This window comes from Micromys minutus (genome assembly GCF_963924665.1).
Source record: "Micromys minutus genome assembly, chromosome: 2".
In the NCBI taxonomy this organism is placed as follows: domain Eukaryota; kingdom Metazoa; phylum Chordata; class Mammalia; order Rodentia; family Muridae; genus Micromys; species Micromys minutus.
The window spans coordinates 157,241-180,472 of NC_137971.1; the positions used below are offsets into that span (position 1 = coordinate 157,241).

The following is a 23,232-nucleotide window of genomic DNA, read 5'->3' on the forward strand; positions in this document are numbered from 1 at the left end:
AAGACATCTATAGAGCAGAGACATAAGAGCTTGGGTCCCAAATGACACACAAGAGGCAACAAACTGGAGGTATCATTCATATAAGAAAATGTTTAAGATACTCACACTTAAACTTTTAGTCAAAGGACATGATCATGTCTAGATTTAGAGAACATTCTATGTTACTCTCAAACATCCCTTACTACAGCCTACCATTCACCCAGTCATTTGGCCCAAGAAACTTCCCAGGATTACATCCTAGGGTGGAAAGAATAATTTCTTTGATTGATGCTATGTGGGCGCAGTGGCTAAGAGTTTAGGATCAGAATTTCAGTAGGCCTGGGCTTCAATCCAAGTGTTCTTAGTTAATTAACAGTCACATTATATTAAGAAAAATCATGTCACCTCAGTTTCCTCAGCTCAGCTCACAGTAGAGGTGGCCCAAGGATTAGATGATAACACCAGTAAAGATCCCACCAGCATGACATGTATCTGAACATCTTTTTCAAACATAAGCCACCTTTACCCAAACCAAAACACATAATCATGGCAATTGTCACAATATAGCCATGTCTTACATTGAAAGATTTTAGCAGTAACACACAGAGTGGTATCACAGAGTCACACTGCTAAATGACATCTAAGTCTTCACAGTTTGTGAGGGCATACTCTTTGCTTACATAGTGATAAGACTGGCTAAAGAACGTGTCTATTGTTAAACAACTTGGAATACAAGTGACTTTGATATCTTCTTTATCTTGGTTTTAATCAAGTTCTCTTCATACCTTTCAACTTAGCCTTTCTCTACTGTAACATATAGAACTTGTGCTATAGTTGTGATTTTCTTTCTTGTAACATATTTTAAGATAGATAATATATTCCGGCACTATTAAACCACTCAAAATCATTTCACATCCCAAGTGGTATGGCTGCCAACCCTATGATTCTGAAACAAACATCGAGGAAGAAACTACAAATTCTATTACTTATCTTCATGAATATTCCAAATCCAGAAACACAGAAGCACACTAAACAATTGCCTAGTTTGTCTTTGAATGTTCTTGCCCAGCCATATTAGAGACCTGGAGAGAGGACCCAGGAAAATTCCATTCTAACACATTCTGAGATCTGTTCAAATTCCTCCAATATGCTTGATGCATGCTCTAATCAAAAATTACATGCTAAGGATGTGAAGACAATCCTCAAAACCCATGTGTTCTTTTATAAGGCTAGGCTTGGGGGTGTATGCTTCTAATCCCAGCACTAGGAAGATAGAGACAGGAGGATCACTAGAACTCACTGGCCAGTTGACCTAGGTGAGTTCCAGGCCAGTGAAAGATCCTGTTGTTATTAAAACCTCCCCACCCCACCCCACAGACAGACAGACAGACAGACAGACACACAACACAACACACACGGGGGGGAGGGGGTGGAAGGGAGAAAAGCCTAAATATGTCTAGCCTCCACATTTACACTGGACATGTGCATATGTTAATATACAAACATATAATAAACACACAAAATCACATGCTAGAAATAAGTTGTCTGCAGAGGAATCTGCAATCGCTTCTACAGATGCATCTGTAAAACCCAAATGGCTTTTTCTGTGATGAGATTTGATTCATTTCATGGTTTCCTGGCAAAACCAGTGGAACCCAGCAAGGACTTCACAAAACAGGGATTCTTAGCCGAACAAAGAAAACCTTCAAAAAAGCACACTGCACCAAAACTGGAGGCTAAAATTATTCTTCAATAGTATTTCCATCAGGTAACATGTTCCTTATGCAGAATTGTGGTGAAGCTTTGAAGTGGCAAAGCCCAAATAAAATGTAATCTGTGACAAGAATGCTTTGGCCAGCTTCTGTGTCAGAAACACTTTTGAGCAATGAAACCATTTCAATGGAAAACTATGAGCTTGACCTATTAAGAAGCAACCATGTAAAACGTTTTTTGGCATTTACTAGATATTTGATTTGGCAAATTCATACCAGCTCGGCCCAAAAAGCAATTTACTTCTCCTACCACCTCATCTTCCTGTGACCAAAGGTGAAGATGAACAAATGAGACAGGTGTGTAGGAGGTGAGAACTGCTTGGGACCAGAGACTTGGAGACCTACATGAAAATGGGGCTTGAACAAAGCAGAAGTCCCACTAGGCAGGAAAGGGCTGAACCCTATAGCTTGCCTGGGTTTGCAAAGCTGGGGTTATAATTGACAGTGATCTGCGAAGCAACTAGGAACTTGGGTGAGCCTGGCATGAACTATAAATGGGCAACTGAGGCAAAATTTCAGAACCTCATTTATAAAACAAGAATGAAAAGACCACCTCACTGACTGTTTTCAGTAGTTGAGTGTAATTCAATGGTCAAGTGCTTGCACAGCATGTATCTCACAAGACCCTGGGTTTCAACCCTGGAACTACCAGAAACAGAAGGAAAAAATGTAGCACATCACTGGAAATCAAAGTCCACATGGGGACCTTCATGAGCACAAGAAGGCAGCCATGAACTCCATGGGGGTGGGTGGGACACACCTGGAACAACAGAATATGCATGGGGTCTGGGTGTTAAGACCCATCAAAGGATAGTGGCAGTTGGAGGATCACAGGAATCCCAGGGATCCTGGAGTAGTGAAGAACTGATTCAGTCCTAGGTGAGAGAGTGGACTTTCAGATGAAGATCTGGCTGAAAGTAACCCCAGCAAGGGCTGTCCACAGGATTGCAGAGATCTAGGCCTAAAGCCTACCTCTTTTGTTCCTCCTACATGGGCTATCATCAGGCTCCATGTATAAGGACCCTCCTCACTGCAACTTGGTTGATGTTAATGGGGACCCCTGAGAGATAGGAGTTATTTGCCCCATGATGCATGTAAAGAATTAATGACAAAGGCCAACCTAATCCTGTGCCTAGAACTCACTTTAGAAATCATTGCCTTCCTTCTAGAGTTCTGTAACAAAGTCTGACGCATCATTTCATCCTTTTCCCTCCCAGCATTTATGATGTTTGGCTGCTGTGTTCCCTGAATCTTTTTAACAGCTAAACCACAAAGTCAATGGCTATTAACTGGGTACAGCAATAACTCCTGCCTCCATCTCTATGGACCATGGAGCCTCCTACCCTCTGACTCTTGTCCCTCTGGCCAAGCCACAATAAGTTCTTGAAAATAGAAGTGACCTATACTGAACATCCTGCTCCCCAATTCAGCTTTATATGGTGGAATGCATGGCAGTTGAGAAGCACTAGTGGAAGTTGTTGTTCAACTCTTGTTATTCACTCACTAAGTCTAAAATAATTTCTCCTGCTGCTGGCCAGGACTTCAAAAGCAGCCCTCCAGTGGTGGCAAAATAGGACAAGCTAGAGTCTGACCCACCTTTGCTGTATTTATGTCTCTCCTAGGGTCCTTTGGTCAATGTCATCACCTTAGAGCGCTAAAAATCTTCAGTGTCTATCAGGGATGAAGCATCAGAATCATGTATCTGTCACTAAGGTTTCCCCTATGACACCTACTTTCTTTCCAAGGCACTTTCCAAATGACTGGATGGCCAAGCCTTTACTAGTTTCTCCAGATTGAGGAAATAGCCAACTGAAGCCAGCTCTTGCAGCACTTGCTCCTTCAGGGTTTACCATCTAACATCTAAGGGTACACAATGTCTCTTGTTTCAGCACATAAATTTTCTGGAGCCCAGGGAAAGAATCAGCCTGGCAGTGTACAATATGCTGACTGGGACTTGGGAACCCCGGCTTCATCCCACTCTCCTTCGTTTCTCACCCAGGTTGGGGCCCCCATCTTAAGCTACTAATGTAGCCTCTGAGTTACATCTGCCTGAGCAATGTTCACACACCCCAGTGGCAAGTTGGAACTCAGAACCACATTAGGCATCCAGGATCAAAGCCAACATTGTTACAGGCTGAAGCCAGGTTCAGCAGAGTATAGTCTTCCCAAAACTATCCTTGAAACAGCTTTGCTTCCCATTCTATTAAAGATAAATCTGGCCCTGAGAAAGGATAGTCACAGAGAACTGAACAGTGTCAACACTAGCACCCAGTGAAAGTGTGAGGGTCCCATGCTAGGCAGAGGAGCTCTACCAGAGCTGGGAGGCTAGCATGGGGCCATCTGCATGCTCAGGTACCTGGGTCTATCTCATCAACACTCTCTCCTTTCCTTGAGAATACCTCAACTGGCTTGCTGGTATTATGTGCTTGTCCACAGCTCCCTCAGGGTCCAGGCTTTGGGCTCCCAAACACAAAGAAGATACCAACTGGGGAAGATATGGCTGGGCCTCTGATTTTGGGCAAGAACTTCACAGTGATAAACCCCAAATTCCTTTGCAAAAAAAAAAAAAAAAAAAAAAAAAAAAAAGACACCTTTTCTAGGTTAGGAAAATGACACAGAGAAACCCAGTGTCTGTCATGTAATAACACCTTGATCAGTAATAGCCATGACAGTCATTTGTATTCTGTTTCTGCAGCTCAGAGAGGTTATAAAACTTGTCCAATGCTTCACAGATCTTAAACAGAGAAGCAAGGATGTGATAATGTCCCTTGGAAAATATGTAGTACTCACCAGGTTAGCAGGTTTACCCACTGGCATAGGAAAAGCCTGAATATTTGTGGAATAGTGCAGACAAGAATACATGGTATATGAACCACAGGCACTGGATTTAATGTATGCTAGGGGCCTCCATTTTAACATCTTCTGAGAAGTCAAATTTTTTCTGAATATTAAAAAAATGAAGTGATCCAGAAGAAAAGACAGAAGGAGAGAAAGAAAGGAAAAAGACAGCTATGATCAGGGGACATAGCTCAGCAGTTAAGAACTTGGTGCAAAAGGATAAGAACTGGAGTTCAGATTCCCATAAACCCATGTACATGCCTGATGGGTATAGTGACCCATCTCAGGGTGAGAGGAATAGAAAAGCCCATCTTCCTCATAAGATCATCCTCTCTGACATTCAAGTGGTCAACAGGTAACAAAAGACATCCCAGCTTGACTCTCCAGCCCCCATGATTCAAGCCTTAGAAGGGGCAGACAGGGGATTCCCCAAGGCAAGCTGGCTAGCAAAATGAACCATATTGGCAAGCTCTGGGTTTAATTAAGAGACCCTGCAACAGTGAATAAGGTGGAACAGTGAAAGTTGTTTCCCAACATTAACCTTGGTATTCCATATGTATGTGCAAATATAAATGTCCCTATACCCATTCATATATGCGCCCACACATCCAAAAACATGCATATACAAACATGCACAATGCAACACAAACACATACCCATAAAAAAGAGGGGGGTAGAGGGAAGGAGAGAGAAGTAAAAAGAGAGAGATAAAAAAAAACAGCTAGAAACAGAAAACCAATGAAGAGGCCACTACTGTGCCAATATGGGCAGGGTAGTAAATATGAAGACAATGAGGTAGAAAAGTGGGTAGAGACCCAATCACTGTAGGAATCCAAGAGGGGTTCCATATAAGAGGTGGATGGGAAGTTCATACAAGTAAGCAAGGCATAGGCCATACCTCTCCTGATCAGATGGTGACAAAAGACAATAGCAGCCCCAGGAGAGAGAATCTTGTAGCTGGCCAGACAATGGGACCATAAGAAGTGTGGGGCCTCCTCTGTATCCTACACTTATCTGATCCCTCTAAGGGATTTCCAAGGTTTATGAAGACAGTTCACCATTCAGGCCTCACTTCAAATGGCCTTGAGTCTAACTCATGGGTGGGTAGCAGGCACCCCACCTGAATGCAGGCAGACAGACAGTATGACATCCCTGCCCATCTGCCATCTTCTAAGAGGTCCTGCATGGAGAAAAGGGTGAGAGGACAAACAGCAGGAAAGCAAGAAACCAGTCCTGAAAAGGACAGGGAAGAGACAGGTGGGCAGTAGGGAACAGCTGCTAACCTGGAGACTTCTGGCAGGTGGTGCCACAAGCCATCCTGTGACCAGTGTTGTCTTCATTGTCCTGACTGCAGGTGGGAATCAGCTCCAGCTGCTCTGACTCCTATATTACCACCTGAACCTTGGGGCTAGTGTCATCAGAAGTGGAAATGTTTGTGGTCCTGTTTATATAGCTGGATTATGTCCCTTCCTCCCAGGTACATAGTAGGCCAACCACAAATATCTGGAAAGTAAGGGATTATACCTCTTATAGTCCTAAAAGCTAAGCCTGCTTTTGCTCACAGTATCCTTTTGGTATCTACTCTTAAGCCCCAAGGGTAGCTTCATAAGCTACCAGAGCTGTACTAATTTTTCAGGCTGGAGATATAGATAATGCCTGTTGCCTGATTAAGTCTCTAACCTTCACAGTTTTCTGCAGGAAGTTCACCAAAGCAGTATGGATATTGACCTCCCAAATGTGTCCACATCCATGAAGAAATCCCAACCAACATGGAGATGAGTTTTTGCTTTGTGGCTGTGTTTGAATCTAGGATTTGACTCTACAGAGCTCTAAAAATCTCCAAATCCATGAGGCAGAACTAGAAAGTGATCTCAGGCCCAAAGGGTTTTGCAGTGATAAGTATGTCCCTCAGAATCACCTGGTTAGATGATCCTGACAGTGCTGAGCCTACTGACCTAGTGGATTCTAGTCCTCTAATCTGTTCAACCAGCAACCACAGAGCTGTCTCTGATCTTTCTTCCCCTTACAGTTCCTCTGATTCTTGGTACTGAGAATATACATATGGCAGCTGTCCTACTACCCACAGTGTGACCCAGTGTCAAATATGAGGGGTTTTTTTGTTTGTTTTGTTTTGTTTTTTGTTTTTTTTTTAATCCATCTTCCTAACTTAGGACAGGTTCAGCACACCTAGAGTAAAAGGTAACTACAGGCAGTGTTCAGGACTGGCTATCATCTTCATGTGTGTGGTAGATGAGGTCCCTCCTACCTGGAAGCAGGAAGATGATGAGATGGGCTCAGAGATATCATCCAGGCAGGCCCTCTAAATCTGCCCAGTTAATAAAGAGATATTTGAGAGGCCAAAGGAGCTGAGGGGAAGGATTCTATTCAGGATATATAAAGGAAAAAATGTGAACGCCCTAGGTCCCTGGAATGAAGAAATTAATGAATCAGTGGAAGAGCAGACAAATTTTACAACTAGTACTTGGCCACCAGCAAACCAAGAGGAGCAAGAAACAAGCTCATTATTGAACATGGCTTACTAAAATAGTGACCACCATGATATTAAAGAAGTAGAGGATGAAGGTGAACAGTGGGCCAAGTCTTCCTCCCTAGTGTTGTCATATAATTCTCCCAACACTCCTAGACCCATTTGGCAGAGAAGAAGACAGCTCAGGGGAATTTAATCACTTGCTCAAAGTCACAGTCAGTGAAGACAGAGCCTGTTGCAAACCCCAGTCTCCTGTCACTACAGTTCTGTTCCTTGTTGTCTCCCTCCAGCCTCATTGCTCAGGCCTGGTTCAGAGCTCATTCACTCCCTTTATTCCCAGAACCTGATTGATGAGTCAGGGCAGTACTTTCCTTGTTCTGCAATCCCAAGCCCAGTGGTAGGGCCATTACACACAGCTCTAAGCAGGGGTTCCCCCCAAAACTTCTAACAACAAAACCAAGTACCTAGCTGTGCTAGCAGAATGTCCCCTCCTCCAACTCACCCACGCCTCCCCTTGAGGCCTGTTGAAGCCCAGAATTAGATAAGTACCCTGAGCAAGCATAACTGAACTTAGCTCCCTGGGTTCATTTCTGACAAAAGAAAAAAAAAAAGCACCATTTTCAAAGCTGATGGCAATGGTTTCTCTCAGCCCACATTTCCAGCCCGACTGAAAGAACTCAGAACAGAAAACAAGATCCCTCAGCAATCAGTGCAAAAGACTTCCCTCTCTGGAGGAGAACAAAAATGTCCAAGCAAGAACTCAGAGGGGTTGGGGGCAGAATTCTGTGTTGAGGAGCTGGCTGGTAAAGGTGCCTGTGGCACATATCCAGTGACTTGAGTTCAATCTTCATAACCCAGGTAAAGATAAAAGAAAAGAACTGATTGCACAAAAATGTCTTCTGACCTCCTGCTACCCACCAACACACACACACACACACACACACACACACACACACACACACACACACACACACACTGTGGGAGGGGCATACATCTGGTCAGGCATGGCAACTTCCCTGTAACTCTAACTGTTAAGAATGCTAAGGTAAGAGAAAACAATAATTTGAGGCCTACTTGGGTTACAGAGTAGTGAAGGCCAACCTAGGCAACTTGTTAAGAGCCTGTCTTATGATAAAAGGGGGTAAGAAGGATGATAAAACATTTACTTAGCATGAATGAGGCCCTAGACTCCATCTGCACAAGTGGAAAAAAGTAAAACATGACAAAATAATAGCAATTATCTGGCCTCTGGGCCAGGAAACATGACAGCTGGGATGGGCTATTTCCTCCTATTCCACAGTATTTGCTACTGGTGGTTATTGCTTTGTCAATTTTACATTTCTTCTTTCTAAATTGTTTTTAAAATTCCATCCATAGATATATGTTTAACATTTATCTGTCTATCTGTCTGTCTATCTGTCTCATGCTCCAAGCACATATACAGCAGAACTTAGACAACTTTTGGAAGTTCAAATTGAGACAGGGTCTCTCTTGTCTCTGCTGCTGCACTTACTCATGAGCTTCAGTACCATTGTTCTGTCTCTTATTCCCATCTCCCTTGGGAGTTCAGAAATTGCAGGGACATGCCAACACATCCCTATTTTTCATAAATTCCACAGACTAAACTCATGTTGTCAGGATTAAGGAACTAGCACATTTACCCACTGAACACCATTTGTTTATTTGTTTGTTTAAACAATGAAAAAATAATTAAAAGATCATTCAAAGGTAATTTGAAAAGAGAACATAAAGATGACACAACTGAGAATCAAAAAAAAAAAAAAATTAAAGCAACACTCAAGCTCTCTAGATTATAGATTTTCTTTCTGTGACTGTCCGGAGAGGGCTGCAGTTAGTAGCCAGTAAGCACCCAATGCCCCGTACAGATCTTTAGAGGATCATCTTGTGATTATTGTGTTTAATTTTTAATTTCAGAAGTTCCTGCATGCCCCAAATATCTGTCTGCCTATCCTTTTTCTTGTCCCCTCCCTCCTTAATGCAAGCTTAGAGTGTTCAGAACAAGGGGCGCTTAATTCACTGAGGTAGATGCCAAGGGAGGCAGAGGTAGTACTTCGCTGGGCTTCACTGCCAAGGTATTGCCATACACAGGGCCCTGGGAAATAAGTTCCATAAATAGATTCTGGGCAGAGACCACTAAAAGTGTTGGTCCAACATCACTTTATAGGGCAGAATGCTGACATACTCAGGCTACTGCAGGTTGGCTGACCATTGGTGTTGATCTGAGGTCCCGGTTGATGCATAAAACAGCTCATTTTTCCCATTTTCAGTGCTGAGACCTAAAACACACAGAAGGCCCTTCTCTTGCCTGCTAACTGCAGAAGATGGGGGTTGGAGGGACAGAGGCTGTTCACATGTCATTTGCCTCCTGGGCCCTATCCCAGGTCAGGTTAACAGTGTCTGCAATGCAAGTGTAAAAGTGGACATAGAACATTCCAGAGGAAGTGAGAGCAGCAGACAGAATACTGTACAGAGTGCTCTGATATAGTTAATGTATTTTAGCCTTCAAAAAGATAGTACTGAGGGCAGGAGATGTGGCTCAATGCTACAGTACTTGTCTAGAATCCACAAGCCCGTGGGTTGAATCCTAGGCACTGCAAGGGAAAATAAAATCAGTGCAGCTTCTCAACACTGAGCAGACGACTGAAAGGCTATGGTGAAATCCAATGACTTCATCTGAATAGTGTAATGACCAAAAGTGTATGGAGTGAGGATCAAAATAGTTCAGCCAGTAAGATCAAAAATTCAGATGACAGCAGATGCTGGTGAGGATGGTGGGTTGCAAACTAGTACAACCACTCTGGAAATCAGTCTGGCAGTTCCTCAGAAAACTGAACATAGTACTACCTGAAGACCCAGTTATTCCACTTCTAGACATATACTCCAGAGACGCTCCAACATACAACAAAGACACATGCACCTCAATGTTCATAGCAGCCCTATTTATAATAGCCAGAAACTGGAAAAAACCCAGATGTCCTTCAGTAGATGAATGGATACAAAAATTGTGGTATATTTACACAATGGAGTACTACTCAGCTATCAGAAACAATGACTTTATGAAATTCCTAAGAAAATGGATGCATCTAGAGAATATCATCCTGAGTGAGGTAACCCAGTCACAAAAGAACAGATATAATATGCAGTCACTGATAATTGGATACTAACCCCAGAAATCACTGAACACCCCAGAAAGAACTCACAGACTATATGAAGCTCAAGAAAAACAAAGGCCAAAAAAAAAAAAAAGAAAAAGAAAAAAAAAGAAAAGAAAAGAAAAGAAAGCCTCAGTCCTTCTTAGGGAAAAAAAAATGTATAGCACCCTCTCAGAGTATGGTACACCTGGGACTCAAATCATTAATAATCCAAGAGCTAAGATAATAATAGCCTTGTGGCAATTCACAGATCATCATGCTTAATATATACCCAACAAGAAATCTGTTTCCATGTTATGTTCTGTCCTACATGTACTTCATGCTTATTGTAACTAGTGGGATTTCTATGCATGCTATCAAACCTCTAAAAGAATTAAGTACTGACAAAATTATTCATATAATATTATGCCAAAATGCCTTTAAAAATCTGTAAATGTATCCCTCTTTTTTTCTTTTTTAAATAAAGTGGTAAGAAAGAAAGAAAGAAAGAAAAATAAATAAATAAATAAATAAATAAATAAATAAATAAATAAATAAATAAAGATAGCTCAGCTAGTAAGGGTTCTTTAACACCAAGCCTAGGACACAAAGGTGGAAAAAAAGAACCCATTCCTTAAGATGTCCTGACAGAGAGGCAGGCAGACAGACAGACACACACACACACACACACACATATACACACACCATACATACATAATACATACATACAAAAATACAGATACATTCATTCTCTCTCTCTCATTCACACGCGCGCACACACACACACACACACAGAGAGAAAGCCCAAGTATAATATGAGGTAGAGTTCTGCAGGGCTTTACAGACAAGGACCTATTGTCAAGATAACCTGAAAAACACACACACACAAGATATACATGCTAGAGAGAAAAGGGCTGGACATATGGGCTGATGTTGGGTTGTAGGTAATAGGTGAGCTCCCAGTACTCCACTGATGTAGTCACCCAGCTACAGAAGTGCCACTGTGAGAACATAAACACTATTCTTCGTTCATCAGTACGCTCCTAATTACATACACCTAATAAATATGACAAATGGGAAAGGGATTTGATGACAGGGAAAATACTTTTATATCATGTCAGAAAAAAAGCAAAAATGAGAGAATAGATTGGTAGTAGAGAGCTTACTTTGTAAGCATGAGTTTGATACCCAAAAGCCAATGTTTTTAAAATATAAAAAGCCAGGGGTGGTGGTGCTTGTTTACAATCCAAGAATTGAAAAGGCAAGACTGGAAGACCTCTGGGCTTGGTAAGTGGGGTGGTGAAATAAACCACACAACAGCTGAGAGTGTCCTCTGGTCTCCATACACACAAATACATGTGCACTTACACACACACATGTACAACATATATACCCCCCTCAAAAAAGGGGGCAAGGACAAAAATAAAAAGAGAAATATACTGAGAGCATGTAGCTTGGTGACAACATTCATTCAGGAAGCCCATGGTTCACTCCCAAGCACTCCAATGGAAGAATAAAAAAACCAAACTTCATGTAAGGAGAAACATAAGGAAAATGACAGAAGATATTACTTAAAACTATGAGACGGGAGTGGTAGGGCACACCTTTAATCTCAGCACTGGGGAGGCAGGGGCAGGTGGATCTCTGAGTTCAAAAGAACAGCATGGTCTAGAGATCAAGTTCCAGAATAGCCAGGGCAACATAGAGAAAGTCTGCCTCAAAAAAAAAAAAAAAAAAAAACTTAACTATGGCTGGACCTGAGTGGTGAGTTTAATGTTTTGGACAAAGGTAATCTACCAGTTGGTATCACTGAAACAACAAAATGAAGAACTGGGAATGCACCATACAACATGCCTAGGAAAATAATCTTCCCACAGACATTCCTCTGGCCAGTGAGGAAACATCAGCCTGGGCCTATAAAAGGAAGGAAGGTGCCACCTCAGACCTACAGAACCAAAATCTTTCAGACCCATGGAACCCAAGATAAGGTATGGTATGGGTTCAATTGAGCCTTTTTAAGAAGTTAGGTTGGAATTCTAGCCTCCAGTAAACCAAGATGTAGCTCTATTTGGAAATAGGATTCTTACAGAAGTAATGAACTTTAAGTGGAATCATCAGGATAAATCTTAAGCCAAAAGAACTGGGCAATTTATAGAAAATGAAGACTTGAACAGAGATGGGAGTTACATTTACCAGGCAGCACAGGGGTCATCGAACTGCCAGAAGCTGGGATGGGAATGTTTATAGGGAGGAGTCAGCTCTGATAACTCTTTGGAATTGAATTCCCAGACTTCAGAATCATGAGAAAGTAAATGCTGCCTTTTAAGCTGAACAGTGTGTGGTGTTTTGTTAGAGCATCTCTGGCAAACTGATACAGTGAGAAAAATTTCCCTCGGAGTTGCCTTAGCAAGTTTTTCTAGAAAATGTAAACAGTGGAGTTTCAAATTTGGTTTTAGTTTTGGCTATGAAATAAAGTTTATACAGAAAAACAAGTACAGAAAGTTAAAAAGGCCTGTCCAGGTAGATACCTGGCAAAAATCCCACACACATTGTACAGAGTAGCCTCTGATAATCTGAAGTCTAAACCCCTGCCAGAATCCATCCCAAGAATTGCCAAAGCAGAAACCCACTGACCAACAGCACAGCCCAGGCTATTCCTTCAAGAGCATTAAGCCTGTCATGAAAGAAATAAGAAGGACCTGGAACCTAAAGCTGACCTACCTTAGCCAGCTGCACACAGGTTACCTGATGCTCTAGACCAGCCACATCTAAAATTATCTTGCCCTCCAAGGACAAGCATATGCTGTGCTTTATCAGAGCATGGTTAAGTGGTAGAACAGATGTAATGTGACCTTATCACCCCAAAGTTGGCAGTGACGTCCACTGATACTTGGTTACCCTGGTAATAAAATCAAGAGCTCACTGCTAGTCTGACAGTCTGAAAGGCACTGGGTCAGAGGAACATATAAGACTCGTGTGATTGTCCCCTCTTGGAGTACAAAGTCACCAAGTAATAAAGTAGCAATTCTCTGCAGTGACTATGAAATCCAGTCTTCATTCACTGAGTGTTTTGGGAGTTTTGAGGGGACCTTTGTTTTTGTTGTTGTTGTTGCTGCTGCTGCTGCTGTATTTTTCTGTTGGCTTTGGGTTTTTTTTTTTTTTTCTTCTTTTTCTTAAAAAAATTAACTTATTTTTCTTGTATGAATGTTTTGTATGCACGTCTGTATACCACATGCATGCTTAATACCCAAGGAAGCCAGAAAAAGGTATCAAATCCCCTTTAACTGGAGTTACAGCCAGTTGAGAACCTGTCATATGGGTGCTAATAAATGAACCCTAGCAGCAGTGCTCTTAAACATTGAGCCATTTTTCCAGCCCCAAGTTGTGTTGTTCTGTTTTGTTTTTTTGTTCTAACAGTGTCTCAATACAGAGTCCAGGCTAGCTTCAAACTTATGGCAATCCTCTTTAGCCTGTACTGCTTGGATTCTGAGATTATACTTGTGTGCTATCAAGTCTGGTTATACTTATTTAGTTTGTAATGAAACCAAGTACATGCCTTCTTTTACAAAATTACCTTACAAATAAAATTGAGACCCTATGTGCCTGACTCAGTGATCAGGTTTCTGAAACATATAGCTTTTTAAGAAAAACTTCTAGCCAGAAAAGGGGTCTGGGCAGGATGTGATGCTTTCCAAAGTCTTATGTGGTATGTCGTGCATATATTGATAGGAGGTAGCTATATGGAGACTTACGGGTAGCAGAAAGTGCTCCATGAAAAGGAGGGCTCAGATATATAATTCAAATCCCTGGGACACTGGACCCACCCACTCACCAACCTACCCACCCACTCACTCACCAGTGTCAGTCAAAAACTGGTGGCCCCATTCATCACTCAGACACAGTGCAACTTTTCTAAGAAATTCAGAAGTCCTTTCAAAAGGTCCTTAAATCAGTGCCACCATGATAATGGTAATGAGAATAAATATGAGATAATCTGTTGCCTACCTAATGTCTCTACCAAGTTGACAGAAATGTCTCCATACAAAGACTATAACTCAAAGAAATCAGTAATTTGCTATATAACGCTTATAAGAGGAAAACAGCAGAGCAACTCTTTACCATTGTCAGCACTGATGGAACCATCCCACCCAACAATATCACTTCACCAGGTGGCCAAAGACACAACACCAGTACTATAACTCCCAGGTCATATTATTCATTTATTGATGTTGAATAAATAGCCAGCAATTTGGCTAATTGAAAGTAGTCAGTATGGTTTGGGGTTTTCCTGATAGTGAACCTATCTTCCTCTGGGAACGTCGCCAACTAAGCTCCTGGGAAAAGGTAACACTTTGGTATGTCGCTATCTCCACAGAGCAACTCCATTTCTCCCAGCCTTTCTGCCCGTAAGTGCTGGGGGCACATGGTGACACACTGGGCACAGTAGCCATTTCCTTTCAATAGCCTCCTTACAAGTACCACTCCTGCTGGGGTTAGGGAAGGCTTTGATTTATTATATAACTATTTCCTACAGAAATAATGCCAAATGGTGAAATAGTCAACCCTTTCACTCAAGTAGCCATTTACTTTTTTAAATAAAAGGATAAAGTATGTAATGATCCTGAACTAAATAAATAAAAATGCCACACTTCTGCCCAACAGAACCAGCTGCGTCACTGAGAAATACTTGCAGTCCTCAACAATCTTTTATCTTTAGAATGACGTTTTTCAGTCTTTCAAGCTTTAGACATTCTGAGAAGTTTGATTTAGATTCTCCAACAAACTTACATGAACAATTAGCCTATTAACTAATAAAATTGGAATTGGGCCCCATCCTTCTCTCTCATGCAGCTGTGGCTGCAATCTCTTAACTCATGTCTGGAACTCACATGAAAAGCAGATACAAACAGGAAGGAATCCCTGTCTTAATACTTATTACTGCCAATCACTGTTTTGGTGTCTAGGGCAAGAGAGTAAAATATAGCCAGCCATTTCATCTGTCTATCAGCCTTACACTCATCTGTTCTTTTCTTCATCCACCTCACTGTATCACAGTGGAGATTCAAATGGAGAGAAAGTGTGGTGGTTCAGGCCCTTGAAAAACCTCACGTAACAATGTTATGGAAGGCTAGGAATGATGTGACTTCTTCCAGGAATGTTCTAATGGGTGAAAATGTTTGCCACTAGTCTCCATTTAAACAATTGGTCCCTCACTATAATGGAATATTCTGTCAGGTGTCACATCTCTCTGTATTAATCACTGTCTTGATCACGCTCCAGGGGGCAAGAATATGTTTTGCCTGGTAGGTTGTGCCCTAGTGGGTGACACATAGCAAACACAAAATAAATATTACTGGCTAAGTAGATAAGTGTGCAGTGCACAACATACAAGACACAATAAAGAGACAGATGGAAACATCTGTTCCTTGGAGTGAATAATGAGTCTCTATGATCTAGTACTAGTTGGAACCAAGGACCCAATGTTTGCTGGTGGTGCTAGGTAGTGGAAAGCTGTAGTTAAAAACCATAGGATAATAAACCAAGGGATAATACTGTCCTAGGTGGGTGATTCAGCTCTGAGACCCTGTCCACCAATTATAAACTAGAAAAGGAGTTTTATTTAATATGCTCCCAGTTTCTTAAGTTAGGGATTCTCTACAAAGCTAACATCACTGTGTTAAGTACTTAAGTTGCAGCTTTACAGGGTCATGGGCTGATCCAATAGTCCAGACTTGCCTTCCTAAACAGTGTATAAAAGACCATGCTTTAGTGTATATCACCATGCTGATATTCCTTCTCTTTGAGAATAAGAATGAGAAAGCTGTTAAATTAGATATTTTCAAATTTAAACCCTTAAATCTAAACTATCATAACTTAAGTCAAAAACATTAGCTACAGTTAAATTTGGTCACAGCAAATACATCATAACTTTTTTTTAAAAAAGAGTCCTAGTTTCAATCTTCATTTAGCTAATATTTAATAAGCCCTATTATGTGGCAAGCAGCACTTCAGGAGTAAAAGAGGTAAAAAACAGCCACTTCTAACCCAGAACAGTTAGTCCAGTAGAAAAAAAAAATACAAGTAAATGAACAAATGAAGATGACTTTAAATGGGGTTATGAACAGAAACCATTCAACAAGCAGCTCTACCTGAAAGAATACAATTAAGCAGGCTCTTCTTTAGATGGCTCTCTGTTAGAGTTGATGTTTAAAGTCCTCTGACAAAACAAAGTGTGAGAAAGAACATTCTAGGTGGAGGGAATAGCAAGGGCCAAAGCGTCAGAGCTGAAAAAAAGTTTGAAAAACTCACAGGACTATAAAGTGTCCAGAGCATCTGTGAATGGAGGAGGGAGTGACCCAACGGCACTGAGGATGAACTGCAGAAGGCAAAGGAGAGACTGTGATGCCAAGGGACTGTGCTCTCCTGTGGAAAAAGGTATCATCTAGCCTTTCACCAAGGAGATCTACCAAAAATTCACTCTTCCTTTGACTACAAAGGTATAATACAATGCCCACAGTAACATTAGCAGTGCCTGGTACTTGTTACCAACAGAAACTGCAAATCTACTCATATTGTAATTGCTGCAGATATCCAAAAATACCACTTATGCTCATCACAGATACAAATATACAATAGCTATTAACCAGCTGTTAGACCTTGTTATTTCAAGAATTAATAAAAAAGCACATATATTTCTAAATTTTACAATTTAAAAGTATAAATTAACTGTATATGAAAAGAATTGGTTTCCTTGGTAACTCTGTGTATTTCATTTCGCATATAAAAAAAGTATTATTCTGAAAAAGGGTCCTCAGGCTTCACACCAGCCAAAGCTTTTTGTCACCCATGACCTACAACCCACAGGTCAGAGATAGAGGTTCATTCCAGGCAGGGTAGAAAAATGACTGTGGGGTGGGGTACAACAGAAGAATAATTGTTAGTTTCTAATGTCATCTGGGGGGCTGGGTAGAGAGGATCTTTGGCTGCCCAAGGCAATGCTGAAGGTAGGAGAAGCCTGTGGCTTTTAGCAATCACTGTTCTAGATGATTCTAAGGAGGCAGCCTCTCAGGGTCTTTGTCAGCTTGGCTCCTTCCTTTCTCTGGTGCACAGCCTTCCCACTGTACCACCCCACACTGCTCAGTTGGCTCTTTTCAGTGCCTATCCTGGGACATCTTCCCAGGGAGCTTCAAAAAATGAGCTCATGTGTCCACAAGAAAAACAAACTTAGTCTTTGCCACTGTTTGGTTTGTGTATTGGTCTAGAAAAGAAATGGGATTTTTATGTAAGAAAGTCTTCCAGCAGGACCCCAGCAGCTGCTGGGCAAATACCACAGCGACAGACTATAAACAGGCAGAAGGCCCAACTCCTGGCCCAAGCCCATATGCGACAGACCCTCTGCCTACATCAGCCTTCTTGTTTTTTCCAGCCTCTTCCCCACTGCATCAACACACAGAGGCTTTTCAACACCCTCTCAGAGAACCAAGAGTCATTTTCACATGGCAGGCGTAGTTCTCATACCCATGGGTAGGCTCTACCTACAGACCTGTGGGCTGGAGCTGTTGGGTGAGAGTCCATGATCCAAGAACGCCAAGAGCATAATCTTGTGCTCCCAGCTCTCCAAATCAGAAGTAAACAGAATAGGGAAGAAACAAGGTATAGGATAAACAGGAAACCTCTTAGGAAAGAAGAGTATAATGAAGGTATCTGAGCAAGAAAACTTGGATGAAATTTGGGTACAGCTAGAGTCTGGGTAAGAACACCTACCCTCAAAGGAGAAGTCCTTCAGAGAACAGAAGTAAATAAGAAGGAATGCTGACCTTTGAATCTAGGACCATGCTGTTAATGAACTGAATGTCTGCATTCAAATCAGGGTACACATACCAAACCTTAATATTCAACACAATGAATTAGGAAGGGAGCCCTATGAATAGCATCAGAGCCCTGAAATGAAGAGAAATGAGAAACTGTGTTTCCTTCTACTATGAAGGACACGAGGAAACCATCTATAAAGTAAAAACAATCCTTCATCTTGAACATCTAGAAACAAAGAAAAAGTGAACATTTATTGTTCAAGCCACCCAATCAATGTTATTTGCAATAGTGGTCTACACTGACTAAGATAGAGGCTATATGGGTCAGTCTGGAAGTAGGTTTGTCATTGCAGGTGTAAACCAAAGAATCAGCTTCCAGATGCACTGTCTGCTTCTTTCATTTTTTTTCTTTCAGCTTTATTTTTTTTAAAAAAAGAGAGAGACGTGTACAGATTTTTAAAGGCATTTGGCATAGCGCTATATGAATATATTTTTGTCAGTACTCAATTCTTTTAGAAGTTTGATAGTATGCATTGAAATCTACTAGCTACCATAAGCATAAAGTACATGTAGAACAGAATGTAACATGGAAACAGTTTTCTTGGTGTGTATAGATTAAACATAATGATTTTTGAATACCAAAAATTGCCACAAGGCTATATTCTTAGCTCTTGGATTATTAATGATTTAAGGTTCATGTCTGATTCTTTCTAAACATTTACTTTTAAATTATTTATTTTATGTGATAGATATTTTGTCTGCATGTACATACATATGTACCATGTACACCTGGTATTCAAGGCAGCTAGCAGAAGGCATTGGGTTTTCTGAAACTACAGTTACAGATGGTTATGGTTTACCATATGGGTTCTGTGAATCAAACCTGAATCCTCTGGAAGAGTAGCCAGTGCCCTTAACCACTGAGCCATCACTCCAGTTCTATATGTTCCTTTCTAGAAAGTATAAGTTGGTTCTTTTTTTTTTTTTTTTTTCTTCCTGGTGAAGAAGTAAGGGCCTTTTGTCAACTTGCACTAACATATTAGGCTTTGCTCTCCCTCCTCCCCCAAACACCCTATCAGGGACATAACAGAAGCAAAAGGAAAAAATTTTTTATTCTTTAAATCTCAATAGCTTCACTCATCTGCCTACTCTCTACATTCCAGAATCTTCTATGCTTCTGTGAGCTTCCAACTGCCATTGGTAGAAAGGACAAAGAATACTGCATCTACTCCCTATTGTTTGGAACCAGAAGTACCTGAATTTCATATTTGTATGTTTTTATACTCTTTAAAAGCACATGAACCCAATACAGCAAAATATGCAGACTTCTTTCATCTGAATGGAAGGAATATGCTGTGTTCAATAGACCCATTTGGTGTGTTTGCTCATAGGAGCTAAGCAAAGGCTGTTGTTGTTGGAGGTGGCAATGTCTGGGCCGAATAAAGACAACTAGGCTGAGTCAATGAGCTACTAGCTCCACCATGAATACCAGCCTTCCAAGTGAGAGGGATGATGAGCCGGAAACAGAGTTGCCTCCCAAGAGCAGGATGTATGGGATCCAGGAAAAACAAGGAGTTCTACCTGGGGACTCCTATAATGTATATTTTCCTATGGTTGCTACAAAAATTACCGTAAACTAAGTGGACTGAAGCAACAAACACATCACAGAATAATCTGTTCACTGTGGACTCCAGCTGGCCCTGGGTCATCTTCTCTGCTCTGCCTTGATCTGGGACAATGGGGGCCAGTTAAAGAGCCATTGTGTTCAGTTTCTCCTTCTGAAATTAAATAACAGCACCTACCTCAAAGGATACCTGAGAAGTAAAAGTTTATCCTAGTACACACAAAATAGTGATCAAATGCTGGTTGTACCTTTAGGCCTATTAGCAAAGATGTCAAATAGAGCCAGAATTCCTGTATATGCTTAGTTGAATTGTATTGGCCCGGTTGTACAGAGGCCTTGGAAGCTAATGTGCTCCTTACCTATGGTCCTTCGAAGGTCTTCACACTGGCTGATGTGAGGAAACTTCAGGATTTCCTTCCACTTCTTGCTTTTCCCTTTGCGCTTTCCTCCACCCCCTGCAGAAATAGAAAAATGCCACTGATGTTGGTGCTGCCCAAAGCTTCAGAGCTGGCATCCTACCCCATGAGCCTCTCCACTAGCTTCTAGGCTTTAAATAAAGCCACTTATATGTCCCAAACCAAACACACACACACACACACACACACACACACACACGCACACGCACACACACACACACACACACACACACGCAGGAATCCCAGACATATGGATTCAGCTTCCAGAACAAGGCCGACAGATTGTGGAAGACAGAATAATGTTACTCAAAGATATCCTAATCCTGGAAATCTGTGAATATGTTAAGTTACACAGAGGGGGGTAGGGTTAAAAACTGAATTATAGGCAACAATAGAAACATTTTCTTGACTTACCCAGATAAGTCTATAATGGCTAATCATTGTCAACTCCACTACATTTAAAATCACCTAAAAGACTGGTATGGTACACTTTTGAGTGTCTCTATGAGGGTATTTTCAAGCAGTATTATTTGAAATGGAAAGTCTTACACTGAAGACATGGCATCATTCCATGGGCCAGAGGTAAAGAAAAAATTAAATAAATAAATAAATAAATAGATAAATAAATAAATAAATAAATAAATAAATAAATAAATAAATAAATAAATAAATAAAGCGAGCCACCTATCAGTTTCCTCTTTTCTCTGCTTTCTGGCTCATTGTGATACAAGGACTCTATTCTACCATGTTCTCCCAGCCATCTTCAAAGGTTCTGAACCCACTGAAACCCTGAACCAAAATAAATCTTTCCTTCCTTGTGTTGTTTTTGATAGGTCTTAACAACACAATAAAAAGTCCAGTGGAACAAAGGGAGGCAGAATCATCAGATCTGAGTAAAGAAATGTGAGAAAAATCTGTTCTGGCTCTTGTGAGCTGTGTAGAGGTAAAGGACCTCAAGCCAAGGAAAGTAGAAGATCTATAGAAACTGGAAAAGAACAGAGAATAGATTATTTTCTAGAGCACCCAGAAGAAGCCTTTCACTCACACTTTTTTAATTCAGTGAGACATGGATCAGACTCCCATCCTATATAGAACTGTAAGTTAATAAATATGCAAGGGTTTTAATCCATAAAATAGTATGTGTTGTTTCAGTACACTTAAGAAAATGATACTGGATACTTTGAACAGGGGTGTTCTCTCCCCCACAAAAATGACCTCCACACCTATATCTGGCCCTTTAGTTCTGCTAAGGGTCCCATAATAAATTATCCTTCTATAACTCAGGCAGATTGTAACAATGCCTAATGTTTTAGAAGTCACCACTTCCAGACAAATAGGCCAAGTAGTCTGTTGAGTTGCTAAATTACATATTTAATGACTAAAGGTGTTAACATTCTTTATTGTTTCAAAAGAACTTGATTTTTGGCTGTTGTTTTTGTCAGGTTTGTTTGTTTCGTTGGTTGGTTGGTTTTTTTGAAACAGGATTTCTCTAGGCTATGAAAGCCGTGGCTATTCTGAAACTCAGCTCTGTAGAGTATGCTGGTCTTGAACACACAAAGATCCGACTGCCTCTAAACCCCACACACACAGTGTTAGGATTAAAGATGTGCACCACCACCACCACCTTAGCTTATTTCTCTGTATCTTGAGATATAGACAAACTATGCCCAATCCGGCTACTGCACAAATTCTTCCATCATCTTGGTCATAGTAGCTGCTGGGCCTGATGTCCTACTTTAGTGTGTTGTCAAGCCTACAAGGGGTTAGGATCCTATATCCTACCTCTCTGCTTCAAAGGGCCCAGTCAGGACCCTGCAGGAATAGCTAGTTATTTTCCAGGCTTAACCAACCACAGGCTCAGCTCACTTTCCCTGGCCATATTCAATCCTGGTCATCTTCTGCCTCACCTTATTTTTCACTGGACCACTGCTTTCAGGGCCTTTGCACTGCTCTACCAGGAATATCCCCTTCCTGCTTTTCTTAATGTTCCTCACCCTTGCTTCAAGTCTCAGATTGTATCACCATCCTGGAGGCCTTCTCTGACCTGCACAGCTAAAGAACATCTGTTTTCCACCTTATCCAAATGGCTCCAACAGAGCTTTGGTTGGTTTCTCAGTCTGTCTCTTGAACATACACATCAGCTTAAGTTCATTCATCCATTCTCTCAGCACTTTTCCATTGACTTGTTTGAGACCTTCATGTGAATGAACACTAACAGTCAGACCTATATTCAGAGTACATAAAAATTGTTCTAGGAAATGGGTGTGCTTGCATACACTGACAGTAGACAATACTGTACAAGAGACCTGATGTGGTGGTTTGGAGGTATGGCCTTATTGGAGTAGGTGTGGCCTTGATAGAGGAAGTGTGTCACTGTGAGCATAGGCTTTAAGAACCTTATCCAAGATACTTAGAAGCCAGTCTTTTCCTAGCAGCCTTCAGAAGAACATGTAGCACTCTCAGCTTCTCCTGCACTATGCCTGCCTGGATGCTACCATGCTTTCCACCATGATGATAATGAACTAAATCTCTAAACCTGTAAGCCAGCCCCAATTAAATGTTGTCCTTATAAGATATGTCATGGTCATGGTGTCTCTTGATAGCAATGAAACCCCATAAGACATCTGGTCTTGCATTTTCTACCATTCTCTCTCAGCCCATGGTAAATACTCAGTGTATGATTAGATGTGAATGTGTGCTTCATCTCAGGCACATGTAGGCTCAAGTATTTACCTTTCCTACCCCTCTAACTACCAAAGCTCCACTTTTGGTCTCTCAGAATAGCTCCAACAGCCCCTTTTCATGATGTCTTTGAAAAGCAGAGCCCTGTCTGGCACTCAGACTCCTTAAAAGAGTGAAGGAAGACAATGATGTGGTTAATACAATACCTGGTAACTGCAAGCTTTCTTCATGTCTACTTAGCAGAAAAATAAATGATTGCTTGTGGAATTGATGACAACCTCTTTTCTACTGTAGGCCTCTGAACTAGCTGTACATTGAGTCTTACTCACGGATGAAAATCCTGTGCTTAGGGAGAAAGGCTCACCAAACCAACACTGTCACAACTGCAAGCAGTAGCTCACAGTCATCTAAGGATACAAGTAGCCTTGAACCTCTGTCTTTCCTGGCCTCTCCACTGTAGCCTTACCGCC

General features: G+C 41.2%; 1 protein-coding gene across 1 annotated transcript in view; it reads right to left on the reverse strand.

The window, feature by feature from the left end:
• Nucleotides 1–23,232, reverse strand: part of GRK5 (G protein-coupled receptor kinase 5) — a 197,357-nt gene that overhangs the window by 85,575 nt on the left and 88,550 nt on the right. Inside the window, exon 2 of the mRNA XM_080913217.1 lies at nt 20,024–20,119. Coding sequence (XP_080769343.1) covers nt 20,024–20,119 — 96 coding nt within the window. The remainder of the gene's footprint in view (nt 1–20,023; nt 20,120–23,232) is intronic.